The following is a 15,775-nucleotide window of genomic DNA, read 5'->3' as shown; positions in this document are numbered from 1 at the left end:
TATTACAATCACAATCTTAAATCTCAAATGTCTTCAATTTTCAAGCTTCTCTCACTCACTGTATTCCTTGCACTCGTTTTCCAAGGTAAGTAATATACTACCTTTCATCTCTAACATGCATATGATGGTAATTTTCACAAGCCATTTATACCCTCAAAGATTATACAATAGCAAAATGCTTATTATTGTTTTTGATAGAAATTATTTTTAACTTCAAATGTTTAATACATTGTTCATATATATATTGCAGCTTATGGGATGTGCACTTTGAGTGACATTAGCATTAAGCATTACGAAACACATGACTTTGCACATGGCATGCCAGTGTGGAGAGTTAGCATAACCAACAATTGTGGCTGTCCTCAATCACAAGTGAAGCTTAATTGCACTGGATTTCAATCATATATTGGAATTGATCAAGCACTCTTGGCTGTTTCTGATACTGAGTGTCTTGTCAAACAAGGAGCACCTATTCCTGCTGCTCAATCTGTCTTTTTTCGCTATGCGTGGCTTCCAAAGTTTAAATTTGAACCTATTTCTTCCAAAATTGGATGTACTTAATTAGGATTAGTTAGGGCAAAATTGTAACTTATTAGGATTGAATAAGAAAAGCTCTGAAGCTTGTATTACCAATGTGGCAAACTGGCAATATATATGACAAATCAAATCTACCCATATATCTTAATTTCAGTTTTGGTTCACTATTTTCACCATTTTGCAGAACTATTATATTTTTTTTTTTTTACAAACTATTCATTTATTTTATAAATAATATTTTTGAGTTTTCCATCACATATTTGATCTACAATATAGTTTTTAAGATGACTTTTTTACAATTTCATCTTGATTGTTTTTTACTACTCCCTCTGTTTATTTTTAAGTGTCTTTTTAGGGTGAATTTTTCGTTCCTATGTAACTGTCTTTTTTGTATTTTAAAGATACGATTTGTCAATTACTTTTAGCTTTTTCAATAAAACTAATTAATGCCATCTATTTGGAAAACTAAAGTTTGGTTTTTTTTTTTAAACAAAGTTTATATTTTGTTATCTTCAAATTTAAACAAAATTTTGTTCCAAACAATAGTTCCAAAAAGAGTTAAAATTAGCAATCGTTAAAAATTTCAAGTGTGACTTTAGCATTGGTTGAAACCATAGTTGAAGCCTTAACTTTGATTAAAGGAGTTGCAAGAAAGTTAATTTTTTCTTAACTTTCGATTAATGTGAAGTTGAAATAACTTTTATATTGACTTAAAATAATCTATATCTATACCTATTAATAAAGGCAATACTATATTTTGGTGTAGCCTTTTTTTTAAATTCCAAAATGCCCTTACTTAATGGAAGTTATAAAAAAAAAAAATCAGCCTTAAAGAAAAAAAATCTACCCTCACTAATCACACACCAAAAAAAAAAACTTCCCTTCAGTTTTATTTTGATATTTACAACTTACAAAAATTGTAATAGAGCACCAACAGTGCCATGTATAGAGTATTTGTTTCTCATCTTTTCTATTGGCCTTTGTTTTACGTTAGATTGTAGAGGAGAGTAAGGGAAAAAGATGAAGAAGGCTGAAGGCTTCAATTTTTGTCATTGCAAAATGGTAATTTGCATTATTCTTTTCTCTAAAATTTATTTTCGTTTTTCAAATATTTTATTGTTCCTCAAGTGCTTTTTTTATAATTATAATTCATCTGCTAATTATTATTTTTAAAGACAAGGTGACTTTTTCATCTGCTAATGTTTTTGTTGAAAGAATTCATCTGCTGATGTTAATACTTAACTAAGCATTGATGTGGTTGATATTAATTCATCTTATTTTTCACATGTTATGTTAATAATTAATTCTAGAAATAAAATGTATTTTGGTGCATGAATTCTTCTATAATTTAAGTTTTTGGAGTAAAGAATTCTTTATGGATGATAGTTTTCTACCAAGTGGAATTGTCTGTTCTTTACATATAAATGTCATATTGACACTTACTCAAAGGGTTTGCTCAAAATTTGTCACAAATCTACAACAATAGATAAAGGTAATGAGTTTTTTTTTTTTTGTGTTTGGCATTTTTTTCATGAAAAATTTACTCTTCTAACTTCTGTGTTGCACTAGGGGGACTGTGAGAATGGGTCAATATAATTATTAGGTAATTGAATTCTCACAATTAGAGAATGAGTATTTCAGTACTTTTGTTTGGCATTTTTAGAAGAACATCGGGGAGATAATGATAGGTAAACATAATTATTAGGCATTGAATATGTTTGGGAATTTCACTGTACATTGTTTATTAAACACATTTGTTTTCTTTATTATTTTGACATTTTTAATGGTATGTCTCTTCTCTATACTTCCACAAGATCAATTTCCTCTAATCTCCTCTACATCTTCAAGAGATTGGTATCTTACATAACATACCTCTACCATCGCCGCAAGGGTGTACCACAACGGTGAGAGAAGCACCATAGGGGCCTCATTTTTTTGTTGTTGGAATAATTCTTCCTTTTTTTGTTATGTTGATGTATCACATAGTTTGGTCCTCATTCTCTTTTTTTGTTGTTGGAATAATTCTTCCTTTTTTTTGTTATGTTGATGTATCATAAATGTTTCTCTTTATGTTATTATTTTTATTTTCATTGTTTGCTTATGTATATCATGCATGCTTTAAATATTTTATTTCTTTTATAAAATGGTCGTCAATCAGGGAAGGGAGGCGTACATTATTCGCGGTTGACGTATACCTCACTATCAAAGATGAACAGAGGATGATATAGGGAGCCTGTAAATGACATTTTAATGCAAAGGACATAGCATTCAGTGGTTGGGGTAGAACAGTGGACGCCACAATGGAAGTGGACGATCGGTCGCATTTTGCGACTTTTGCGTTGGCTCATGGTCACAACAATAATGCTTGGTGAACGAGGCATTTATAATTAGGTTTTCATTATTTTTCTCTCTTGGTCTTTTTATTTGGTCAATTCCAAAGCATTTTTATTCAAATTTAGTTGACATCTGACTATACAATTTTTCAAGATTGAAGTGTATGTTTGTTTGGTTTTGGACTCAATTTAAAGTCGATAAATGGAAAAAATAACAGTAAAATTTAAATCAAAAGAGAAAAGATGTTGAAACAATCCGGACATCATAACAAGTGTTGAGGATCTTTTGCTTTTGCCTTTTTATTGGTTTAACGGGGACAAAGCTCAAAACTTGATTTAACGAGGGATGAAAATATCGGTATCAATCAAAATACATTAGTGAATTGCGACAACATATTGAAAGTGCACATGTATAATCTTACATTTTTTAACAAGTTCGATTTTTTATATCAACTACATGTGTGATATTTCTTTTAATTATGATAATTTTGTCCACAAAACATATATAAAAAACCAACATTGAACAAAAACATAATGTTAATGAGTTGTACAAATTAGCGTGCCCGTCTGGACGCTAGTCTATATAATATAAATTTAGGACCTATTTCAAGTCCTAATATGGAAGTAATTTTCTCTTCTCTTGGTGTTGACATGTGGCATCATAAACCAAACCAAACATTTATTTTTTTAAAGTGACATGTGGCATCATAAACCAAAACAAGCATTTTCGTGCATTTGACAATTAATGAAAAAAGGAATAATAAAGGAATATTGGATTAATGAAATGAACTAATTATTATTTTTATTATTATTTTTATTATCTTTATTGGATTATAGGTATCAACAAACCAATCCTCCTCATGCATTTGGTTTTCAATACTCTTCCATATTAATATTTGTAACCATATATATCATTTATATTATAATGAATGAAATATTAATATTTTCTATAAAAAAAAAATGCACTTTTGGACCCCTATCTTTCCAAAAGTTGCGGTTATGGCCCCCTAACTAATTTAAATACAAAACAGACCCCTATGTTTTGATTCTTTGGCAGTTTTGGACCCCCAGTCCATTAGTGAGGTGCCACGTGGCCCCCTAAATAATACACGTGGCACCTCACTAATGGACTGGGGGTCCAAAACTGCCAAATAATCAAAACATAGGGGGCTGTTTTGTATTTAAATTAGTTAGGGGGCCATAACCGCAATTTTTGAATAGATAGGGGTCCAAAAGTGCAATTAAGCCAAAAAAAATAATTTATACATGCAATGGAAATTTTATAGTTATTCTTATGTTTATACAAAGGAAAAATGATTTGTATTTGTGAACAATCATTCTTTCTAATTGACATTCCATCGTTTATGCTCTAATTTTTCTTTTTCATAATTATGTGATCTATATATTCTTATAAAGATCAAACGTCGACGTTTGCAACAATATCAATGTTATTTTCACTTTTTTTTTGTTTTGATGAGATTTTACAATTAGTTATATAACATCAAGGACCTAAGTATATTCATTTATTTTATTCTGGATAAAAACATTTGATGATCGAATGAAATCTTATTTTTCAAAAAAAAACAATTGACTAAAGCAGAAAAATGATTACCAAAGAGTAAATTATTAGTTTCAATGAGAATGAATTATTTTCAAAAAAGTATGATCGCAAGATGTAACAATCTGACTGCAATTTTTTAAGGGAATAACCAAATTGTCATCAAATTGAGAAAAGTGAGGTGATGGTTTTTTTTCTTGAGATCATGTTATTAATATTGGTCTCAAAATTAAAAATAGTATTGAATCATCAAATAGTATTATACCTCTGAACAACTTTTGATCTACCTTTGCGTGTGCATCTTCTTCGCTTAAGGTGCAAGTTGGATGCATTGGGGTGTTCATTTCATTACAGTCATCAAGCTTGAACTTCTTCAGAAGGTCCTTAGTGTATTTGGATTGATGAACATATACTCCATTTTTGCATTGGTTGATTTGAATTTCAAGAAAGAACTTTAATTCACCCATCATACTCATTTCAATCTCATCCTGCATTAACTTAGAAAATTCCTTGCAAAGAGATGCATTAGTAGAACCAAATATTATATCATCAACATAAATCTGCACAATTAAGATAGCTTTCTCAAGTTTTCTTATGAAGAGTGTTGTGTCAACTTGACCTCTTTTAAAATCATTTTCAAGTAAGAAATTACTTAGTCTATCATACCAAGCTCTAGGGCTTGTTTTATACCATATATTGATTTCTTAACCTTATAAACATAATCAGGATGTTTTAAATTCTCAAAACCTGGAGGTTGTTCGACATACACTTCTTCAGAGATCGCACCATTGAGAAATGCACTCTTAACCTTCATTTGATATAATATAATGTCATGATTAACTACATAGGATAGATGTAACCTGATTTCTTCCAATCTTGCAACTGAAGCAAATGTTTCAGTATAGTCAATACCCTCTTGTTGAATGTATCCTTGTTCAACAAGTCTAGCTTTGTTTCTAACAACCTCTCCTTGTTCATTAAGCTTGTTGCTAAATACCCATTTTGTTTCAACAGTTTTTTTTTTATCTGGTTTAGCTACCAGGTCCCATACATCATTTATTTGGAATTGATTGAGTTCTTCTTGCATAGCTACTATTCATCCATCATCTGAAAGTGTTTCATCAACAAACTACTTTTAAGCTTTCCTATCAGCCATGTTGAAGTCAAGTGTTATCACGATTTTGGGGTATCAAGTCATTAATTAGGCTTGAACCTTTCAATCTTTGATATTCTCTATTTTTTCTTGGGAAGGGCAAAATTGAAAAAACCCTTAGAAATTCTAAGTTCGGGGGTCGGCTTCGTTACGGGAAGGTGTTAGGCACCCGCAACGACTATAGTACTCTATAGGAACCGTTTTCCTAATTTTATGTCTACGCTTTATTTTTAATGCTATTTATTAAAAAAGGAAGTTGTTTATGTTAAGAATGGGGGGGGGGGGGGGGGGGGGGGGGGGGAGGAGTGTTTGGATTTTTATTTTATTGGACTTGGAGAGGTTTTGACCTCTTACCTACATATCCTTTTAAGGGATCAAAATTCCATGTAGTTCTCTTTCAAAAAATGTTTTTGTGTGTTTCAATTGATTTTAAGTTTTGGAAAATGGTTTTGAAGAAGAGAAAGAGGCCATAAAGGCATGAGAGAAGAAAATGGTGAATGGTTGAAACTACCTAAATTTACATGCCAACTTTAACATAGATATTGAAGGGGAAAAATGCCTAAACTACAAGAAATTGAGATGAAGGTGGTAGAATGCTTATGGAATGGATGAAACATGAAATAGAAATGTTAGTGAAATAAGGCACAAATGGTAAGAAAAAAGTAAGCAATTGAATATGAGATAAAACGGTAAAAACGTCGACAATAACCAACATGTAAAGAGAAACACACTACTTGCAATACAAGGAACAAGCAAATCACATCAAAAAAACAGTAAAACAATCACACAACCAGTAGCATATTCAACATGAAATTGCATATCAATCACTCATATCATGCACCAAGATACCATGAACACAATGTGACAAGAAATTCACAAGAAATTCAATTAAAAAGTAAAAAACATCAAGAACTATCACATACATTTTTTATTAGTTTTTCAATATGTAAAAGCACCACAAGAAATACCAAAAATGAATTAAAGAATACATAGGAATTTTTTAGAATTTTAAGAGAAAAATTGAACAAGCAGGGGTTCAAATAGCAAGACAGCAAGGTGCAAATAGCAAGAAACTAACAAGAAACAAAGGAATCTGCGCAGAAGGAGGCCCAAGCCCAAAACCTAAGGCCTAGATGCACAGGGAGCGTTGGATTGATCCAGGGAGGGAAACCCTAGATCCAACACTCAGGATTGCAAGGGATTGGACCGGTCTTGAACCGGTCCGGTCTAGTGGTCTATATAAGCAAGCTTACACCGGTTCAATCACTTTGCTATGTTCTTTCTCTCTCTTCTCTCATCCTAGTGAGAGACGCTCTCGCCTCTCTCTTCCCTTCCTCCGTCGGTTTCTGTATTGAGCGGCCGGAGAAGATGAAGATCTGGCCGAAACCTTCATAGGTCCGCCAGAATCTTCATCTTCTCCGGCGAGATCTCCAGTTTTCCGACAACCTCTAATCTCACCAGAAAATCACGAATCTTACATCAAACTCTTCGTTTCTTCATCCTAAACATGATTCTAACACTGGTTTTCACAAATAAAGCTTGAATCAACGTAGATCTAAAGATTTTGCTACGGTTTTGAAAATATTTTTAGGTTTTCAGTTTTTTTTGAAAGAAACTCTTTGAAACTTTGAAGATCTACATTGATTCGTTCTTGTTATTGTTCTTGAGAAAGGAAAATGAAGATTCAAGTGTTACCTGTGATTTAATCGGAGATTTCGAACGAGAATCTTCGGAAAACTTCGATTTGATTCTGTTTCGTTGATTTCGTTGATTTCGTTCTTGAATCCGAAAATAAATCGGTGTTCTGGCTGATTCGATTCCTTCTTCTTCTTCACCTCTTCCTCTTCACTGATTCTCTGTGGTCGGTGCTTGAGTTTGCCAATGGCGAATTCGCGCCTTGAATTGCAGAGAATCCGGTTCAATGATGATGATTCTTTGAAGAATCACTGAGAACTGAACGAATTTAGTTGAAATTGTTGATGAATTGTGATTCTGGAATTTTAGGGTTCATGAATGTTCCTCATGTTCTTGATAGTTTCTGAGTTTTTGATCTAACTGAATGGAGAGAGAATTTGTGATTCTGTTTGTTGAGGTGGCGTGTATTCTGTGGATCTGTGCAGTGAATGCACCTTTTATAGGCTGCCAAGTGTGCTTGAAACCCAATGAAATGGTGACATCTGTTTTTTGGACTTAGGGACCTCTCTGCAAAAAAGAAAACAATTGAAGGACTGGACTGTAATTAAGAAAATGGACTGAAATGCAATTTTTTAAATGTTTGGGACTAAAATGCAATTTTAGAAACTGTTCAGGGAATAAAATGCAATTAAAAATAAAATTGGACTAAAATTGGTAATTTGGAAAAAACGTAAAGTGAAACCAAAAATAAAATCAACAAAAGGACTAAAATGAACCAATTACAAAAATGAGGTATTTCAAAATACCTCTCTGTCGAAATTTTGACAGGAAAAGACCAAAATGCCCCTAGGGACTAAAATGACTCAACCTGACTCAGATGCAATTTTTTGAAATAGTTTTAAACAGAGATTTAACAATGATTTGTAAAACAAGTTAAAAAGACTCAGAGACAATTACAGGGACTAAAATGGGTTCCAATGCAAGAAATGACCAAAATACCCTTCTTGTATGTTTTTTGCAAATATTTGAATTAAAATGCAAGAAAACAAAGCAATGATTCAGAGAGTTTTCAAATGACTTGTAACACAAGAAGGGACACTTTGGATGGTTTTATGTAAGAAAATCACAGACAAAATTACAATTGAAAATACTGAGATAGAGACAGTAAAAGATGCAGATGAAACAAAGTAAAGGTTCATGGTAAAATAACAGTAAATTGACAATTATCAGTAGTAGAAAATAAATTTGAATGAGTATTTTTAGGTCCAAAATCAGGGTATAACAGCTGCCCCTATTTAAGTTTCTTTGTCCGGAGGGTCAAGAGACGGAGCCTTTGGCTTGACGGGACGAAGATACTTAAATATTAACATTTGCACTGTGTTTGGACGTAAAAATACGCTTGTACACTTTCAAATATCATGAATGCCATGCAACATTTGGATTATGAATGCAAGACAAACGAGAGTTGGAACTATCAAAAGTATGTCGTATCCATTGCGGGATTGGTAGACATTGGCAAGATAACAGATAACAGGGTAGACAGGAAACTAGAAGCAAATTGACGGGTACAAGCTGCTCTTGGATTGAGCTGGACACTTGACCAGGGATAAAGGCAGACAGACAGGTGCGAGTTGTTCTTGGATTCGAACTGGTCACTCGACCGGGGACATGGAAAAATAGACAGGTACGAGTTGTTCTTGGATTCGAACTGGTCACTCAACTGAAAGCAAAGGCAAATAAACAGGTGCGAGCTTGTTCTTGGATGCGAACTGGTTACTCCACCGGAGACATAAACACACAGACAGGTGCAAGCTGCTCTTGGATTTGAACTAGCCACTTGATCAAACAGAAACACATTCACTGGGGATTAGTTTTTTTTGACAAAATATAGATTGAAATTGACTTGACATCAATTTGATTTGAAAGGTAGAAATTGACCAATATCATTGGCTCACAAGATTTTGACAGAGAGCCTGACATGAGTATTGAATTGAGACTGATGTTGACATTGGAAATGCAATATGCATGGATGATATAACAGTTTTATTAAATGTATGGGCACGTAATATGCATGATTATGCATGTATGAATGCTTGTAACGCATGACTGTTGGCAGTTTGTAGACACAGTTTCGCAGAGACAGACAAGACATTGGAGTATTGGGCACGTAGTGGCTCGTGCTATATTACACATTCCTGGAAATCCTCTTTGGAGATAACGTCGTTGGGAGACGTATCGGAAACATGGCTGAGGGCAGGTAGCTATGCAACCTGCTGGGGATAGAATCTCGGAAGACTCTGTTGGGGATAATGCCGTCATCGCTGGGCATTTCAGTGTTGGGTGTACTGTGGATGTTGCATCTGTGGTCAATGCTTTTTGCATGTCATTTTCTCAATTTTTTTCATTTTTGTTGCATCCCATTTTTGCCTGGATCGCCCTTTCGGGTTTTCGATCCACCGGGGAAATAAATTCTTTTCCTTGCCCCAATTTTGCCTGAACTGCCCTTTCGGGTTGTCAATCCAGCGGGGTGCTCATTTGTGCCTAAGTCGCCCTTTCGAGTTTTCAACTTAGCGAGCCTATTCATTTTCATGCATTTTCATTCTGTTTTTTCATTCTTGCCATTGACCACAGACTATCCTGGGGAAGAGCCTGCTTGTAACACATATTGAAATAGACATCAACATACACTCGCTCATGCATGTTTCGTTTGAATGTACCCTGTTGCTCAGGTTTGCTTTCAAAATAGACAAAAACTCTTCAATTTTCAGGATGTTTGTTTCAAACATTGTCATTATCAAGATAGAAAGAATTTTTTTTTTTGTACATAGCCTTGAAAGTAGAAAGAAAGTAGAGTTTCAAACAAAAGCACAGGCTCAAATTGATGTATAAGAGTGGTGGTCAGCCGAAGGCGTGACTCCACGGATTTACAAAGCTTGGAAAATGGTAATTTTATTGGTTGGTGGTACATTGAACACAGTAACCACTACATTTCCTAGAAACTTTGAATTCGCAAGCACAGGAGCTTCTGATGAAGATGATCATTAACAGCTGCAGATGCCCCAAAGGGATGGTGGTTGGCCAGATATAGTTACTTGCCTTTTGTTTCAATCTCATTTTTGCATGAACCGCCCTTCCGGGTTTTCGGCTCATTGAGACGCTCATTCTTGCCTGAGTTGCGTACAATCTCAGCGAGCTTTTCATATATATATATATATATATATATATATATATATATATATATATATATATATATATATATATATTTTGCCTGGATCGCCCTTTCGGGTTTTCGATCCACCGGGAATCACCTTTTTGCCTAGGCCGCCCTTTCGGGTTTTCGACCTACCACGCTGTTCTTTTCATATATCTAGGCAAAGTATTTCTTGACTATATCAGCATTCACAGGATTTGGAAGTTCTACGCCATCCATGTGTGTAAGAATTAAAGCACCACTGGAGAAGGCCTTCTTGACAACATAAGGACCTTCATAGTTAGGCGTCCACTTGCCCCTTGGGTCGGGTTGCTGGCTTATCCTCCTTTTCAACACAAGTTCACCTTCCTTGAATTCTCGAGGACGAACTTTCTTGTCAAAGGCAGTCTTCATTCTTGCTTGATATGACTGTCCACGAGCCACGACATCCATACGTTTTTCCTCAATCAAGTTCAACTGATCATACTGGCTTTGGCACCATTCAGCCTCGGATAACTTTGCTTCCATGATCACACGGAGAGATGGGATCTCCACTTCCAAAGGAAGAACTGCTTCCATACCATATACAAGAGAGAAAGGGGTTGCCCCGGTTGAACTGCGCACTGTAGTACGGTAGCCATGCAGAGCATAGGGCAACATCTCATGCCAATCTTTGTAGGTAGTTACCATTTTCTGGACAATCTTCTTGATATTCTTATTGGTTGCCTCAACTGCACCGTTCATCTGAGGCCTATAAGGAGAAGAGTTATGATGCTCAATTTTGAATTCTTCGTAGAGAGCTTGCACCACATTGTTGTTCAGGTTAGTACCATTGTCGGTAATGATCTTGCTGGGAACACCATATCGACAGATGATGTTGTTCCTGATGAACTTGGCTACCACTTGCTTAGTTACATTGGTATAAGATGCCGCTTCAACCCATTTGGTGAAGTAGTCAATTGCCACTAAGATGAAACGATGACCGTTTGAAGCCTTCGGTTCAATTCTTCCAATCATGTCGATGCCCCACATGGAGAACGACCATGGGGATGAAATAACATTGAGAGCGTGCGGAGGCACATGAATCTTATCAACATAGATTTGACATTTGTGGCACTTTCTGGCGTGCTGGTAGCAATCATGCTCCATGGTCATCCAGTAGTATCCTGCTCGTAACAACTTCCTTGACATAGTATGCCCTGTAGCATGGGTCCCGAAGGTACCGTCATGTACGTCATGCATTAACTGCTCCGCTTCGTGTTCATCAACACATCTTAACATTACCATATCGTAGTTTCTCTTGTACAAAATGTCCCCATCTAATAAGAACCTACTAGCCAATCTTCTCAGAGTCTTCTTGTCTTTGTTGGAAGCACCCGGTGTATACTCACGGCTTAGCAAGAACTGCTTGATGTCGTAGTACCAGGGTTTATTGTCAACCACATTTTCGTCAGCCCGACTGATCATATCTTCAATAGTAAACACATGAGAAGGTCTTTCAAGGCGCTTCACCTTGATTATTGGCACATCATTCCAATGGTTTACTCGAAACATGGAGGATAGAGTAGCGAGAGCATCAGCCATTTGGTTCTCATCCCGAGGGATATGGTGCAATTCGACCTTTCTAAAATATGTCAGAAAACGTCTCGCGTAATCACGGTAAGGAATCAGCTTGGCATGGTGGGTGTCCCATTCACCCTTTATCTGATTGATGACAAGTGCCGAATCTCCGTAGATGTCGAGGTGTTTAGGGAGGGGGATGAATGGAAAACTGCTTTTAAAACAAAATATGGTTTGTATGAGTGGATGGTTATGCCGTTTGGTTTAACTAATGCACCAAGTACTTTTATGAGACTCATGAACCATGTCTTGAGGGAATTTTTGGGAAAATTTGTTGTTGTGTATTTTGATGATATCTTGATATATAGCAAAAATTTAGAGGAACATTGTGGTCGTTTAAGGGTTGTTTTAGAAGTTTTAAGAAAAGAACATTTGTTTACAAATTTGGAAAAATGTGTCTTTTGCACGGATCATGTAATTTTTTTAGGTTTTGTTGTAAGCTCCAAGGGAATCCATGTGAATGTAGAAAAGGTAAGAGCAATCAAGGATTGGCCACCACCCAAAAATGTAAGTGAGGTTAGAAGTTTCCATGGTTTAGCAAGTTTCTATAGGAGGTTTGTGAAAGATTTTAGCACCATTGCTGCAGCTCTTAATGAGATTGTTAAGAAAAATGTTGTTTTTAAATGGGGTGAGAAACAAGAGCAAGCTTTTGCTGCACTTAAAGAAAAACTCACCAAAGCACCAATTTTAGCATTACCAAATTTTTCCAAATCTTTTGAAATTGAATGTGGTGCTTCTAATGTTGGAATTGGGGTTGTTTTGATGCAAGAAGGACATCCAATTGTTTATTTTAGTGAGAAGTTAAAGGGTGCTTCCCTTAATTACACCACTTATGATAAGGAATTGTATGCTTTGTTTAGATCATTGCAAACTTGGCAACATTACCTACTGCCCAAAGAATTTGTCATTCATAGTGACCATGAATCTTTGAAACATTTAAAAGGGCAAGGTAAGTTGAACAAGAGACATGCCAAGTGGGTTGAGTTTCTTGAACAATTCCCATATGTGATCAAACACAAAAGAGGTAAAGCTAATGTGGTTGCAGATGCACTTTCAAGAAGGTATGCCTTACTCTCCACTCTTGAAACTAAAGTTTTTGGACTTGAGCAAATTAAGAGTTTATATGAAAGTGATATTGATTTTTCATCAAAATTTTTAGCTTGTGAACATACTGCCATTAATGGATATTTTAGGCACAATGGTTATTTATTTAAAGAAAAAAGATTATGTGTGCCAAAATGTTCCATAAGAACTTTGCTTTTAAAAGAGGCGCATGAGGGGGGATTAATGGGACACTTTGGGGTTGTTAAAACTTTAGAGTTGCTGCAAGAGCATTTTTATTGGCCACATATGAAAACTGATGTCCAAAAGTTGTGTGAAAGATGCATAGTGTGTAAAAAGGCCAAATCAAAAGTTTTGCCTCATGGTCTTTATACACCGTTACCAACTCCTGAATTTCCTTGGGTTGACATTTCCATGGATTTTGTTTTGGGTTTACCTAGAACAAAGAATGGGAAAGATTCTATTTTTGTTGTTGTTGATAGGTTTTCCAAGATGGCACATTTCATTGCATGCAAAAAGGTAGATGATGCAAGCCATATGGCTGATTTGTTTTTCAAGGAGATTGTGCGCATTCATGGAGTTCCAAGGAACATAGTTTCAGATCGTGACACAAAATTTTTAAGTCACTTTTCGAGGACCTTGTGGGGTAAGATTGGAACAAAGTTACTATTCTCAAGAACTTGTCACCCTCAAACATATGGTCAAACTGAGGTAGTAAATAGAACTCTCTCTACTCTTCTTAGAAGTGTTCTTACTAAAAATTTGAGAATGTGGGAAGAATGTTTACCCCACGTGGAATTTGCTTACAATCGTGTGGTTCATAGTACTACAAAAATGTCACCATTTGAAGTTGTTTATCGTTTTAACCCACTAACTCCACTTGATTTGTTACCTATGCCTAACAGTTCTTTTTTGAAGCATAAAGATGGAAAAGACAAAGCTGAGTTTGTGAAGAAAATGCATGAGCAAGTGAAGTTGCAAATTGAAAAGAAAAATGAAGGGTATGCTAAAAATGCAAACAAAGGAAGGAAGAGGGTGATTTTTGAACCCGGTGATTGGGTTTGGGTGCATATGAGGAAAGAAAGGTTTCCTAAACAAAGGAAGTCAAAACTTCAACCAAGGGGTGACAGACCATTTCAAGTGCTAGAAAGGATCAATGACAATGCATACAAGCTTGAGTTACCCGGTGAGTATGATATAAGTGCTACTTTTAATGTTGCTGATATATAGTGTTTGTAGTATTGTATTGATTAACGTAATTGCACAATGGCAAGTGTGCCAGTCGTTTTCATGAAATAATAAAGTTAGTATGTAGAGTATCGTATCCACATGGATTGTCCTTTCGTCCGAACAATTCTTGTTATTTATTTTTGTAAGTTTTGACAGTATAAAAGTTAGTTGCAATTTTTATCTGTTTGCAGCAGAGCGAATTTACCTGTTTTGGTTGCAGAAAAGTAAGCAGCGGTTAGGATTCTTCGAATCCCCTCTGGATATTTATTGTTAGATAATATGTAATCTAAATGTCGCGTTTATTTATCTCTTGGTGACTATTGAAGTGATAAGGCCGTTGGGAGTTTCCTAAATAGGTAGGGCACCACCTGACCCAATGGGTTTTAGCCACTAGGTACGTAATTAGGCATTTCCCTTCGATGGCTAACTGCACCTGCTGATCGCACGATGATCCTTACGTGCGGGGTCTTGCTAGTTCAAAGGTAATTGAAACATAAACTTAAATTGGCTTTCTAATGTTTCCCAATGCAATGAAGGCCAAGGTTCCCTTAGGTCTGCCCATCTATGAATCTTAGGACACTCATATCACACTCTCTCTAAGCTTACTTAGTACTTCTACAAACAGGCAGCCCTAATCTACGTCTACCTTACTAAGGGTTTCAAGAGAATGGTCTTACTAGGTTATAGCTCTAAGTCGGATATCTAGGTGCTTGTTTCCCTAATTACTAACTAGTTAATTCCTAACTTCGGTAATGCACCACACGACTCAATGAGTTCTAGCCACTGGGTACCTATTTCTAGGGTCAACAATTTGATGAGGGCATGGTTGTCCATGACACAAGTGCTTCAATTCAAGGGCTAGGAGGACCAATGACAAGGTCGAGAACCAAGAAAGCTAAGGAGGTCCTAACTCAATTGGTGGTAAAAGTCTTGGAGTCCAAACCTACACTAGAAAGCATGGAGGATAAAATGGTCATGTGCATCAAACCATTGGAGGAGGGGTGGGGCGCATCTCTTGCTGCCCATTTTATTTAGTTGTTCTTGTTATGTTGTAATAAAAAGTGTAAGAGACCAATTTTGGCCCAAAAACACTAAGTATGGTTATTTTGTGTGTTTAATCCATTTTAAAGCTTCCAAAGCTTTGAATGGAATGTTTTGTGTGTTTATTTCGTGCAAAGGAGTGTTGAAGACAAAAGAAAAACAAGGCATTAAAGAGCATTTAATCTGAAGGAGGAAAGAATGCAAGAATTGAAGAGGAAAGGGACAAGACTTCAATGAGACAATGAAGGCATTTCATTTCAGCATATGAAACCACCATCATCATCAAATTCACGTCCATCATCATGATCATCAAGACCAGCCACCCTCATTCATTGATTTGTCTTGTAACCATTTCTTGTATTCATGTTAATTTACTTCAGCCATAGGAAATAATGATAGATTAATTTGGCTGAAGG

General features: G+C 35.6%; 1 protein-coding gene across 1 annotated transcript; it reads left to right on the top strand.

Annotated features, from left to right (window-relative positions):
• On the top strand, positions 1 to 691 carry LOC120577312 (uncharacterized). The gene is made up of 2 exons (XM_039828476.1): positions 1 to 85; positions 251 to 691. The coding sequence occupies exons 1-2, from the start codon at positions 28 to 30 to the stop codon at positions 559 to 561; spliced, it is 369 nt and encodes a 122-aa protein (XP_039684410.1). The 5' UTR covers positions 1 to 27; the 3' UTR covers positions 562 to 691.
• The last annotated feature ends 15,084 nt before the right edge of the window (positions 692 to 15,775 follow it).

Source organism: Medicago truncatula, chromosome 8 (genome assembly GCF_003473485.1).
Source record: "Medicago truncatula cultivar Jemalong A17 chromosome 8, MtrunA17r5.0-ANR, whole genome shotgun sequence".
NCBI classification, from domain to species: Eukaryota; Viridiplantae; Streptophyta; class Magnoliopsida; order Fabales; family Fabaceae; genus Medicago; species Medicago truncatula.
The sequence above is the reverse complement of the archived record's forward strand: the minus strand, read 5'-3'. Positions and strand labels throughout refer to the sequence as shown.

Coding starts and splice junctions, on each gene's coding strand:
- LOC120577312 (XM_039828476.1), top strand. CDS start 28: ATGTCTTCAATTTTCAAGCTTCTCTCACTCACTGTATTCCTTGCACTC. Junction 86..250: donor CCTTGCACTCGTTTTCCAAG/GTAAGTAATATA, acceptor TATATATTGCAG/CTTATGGGATGTGCACTTTG.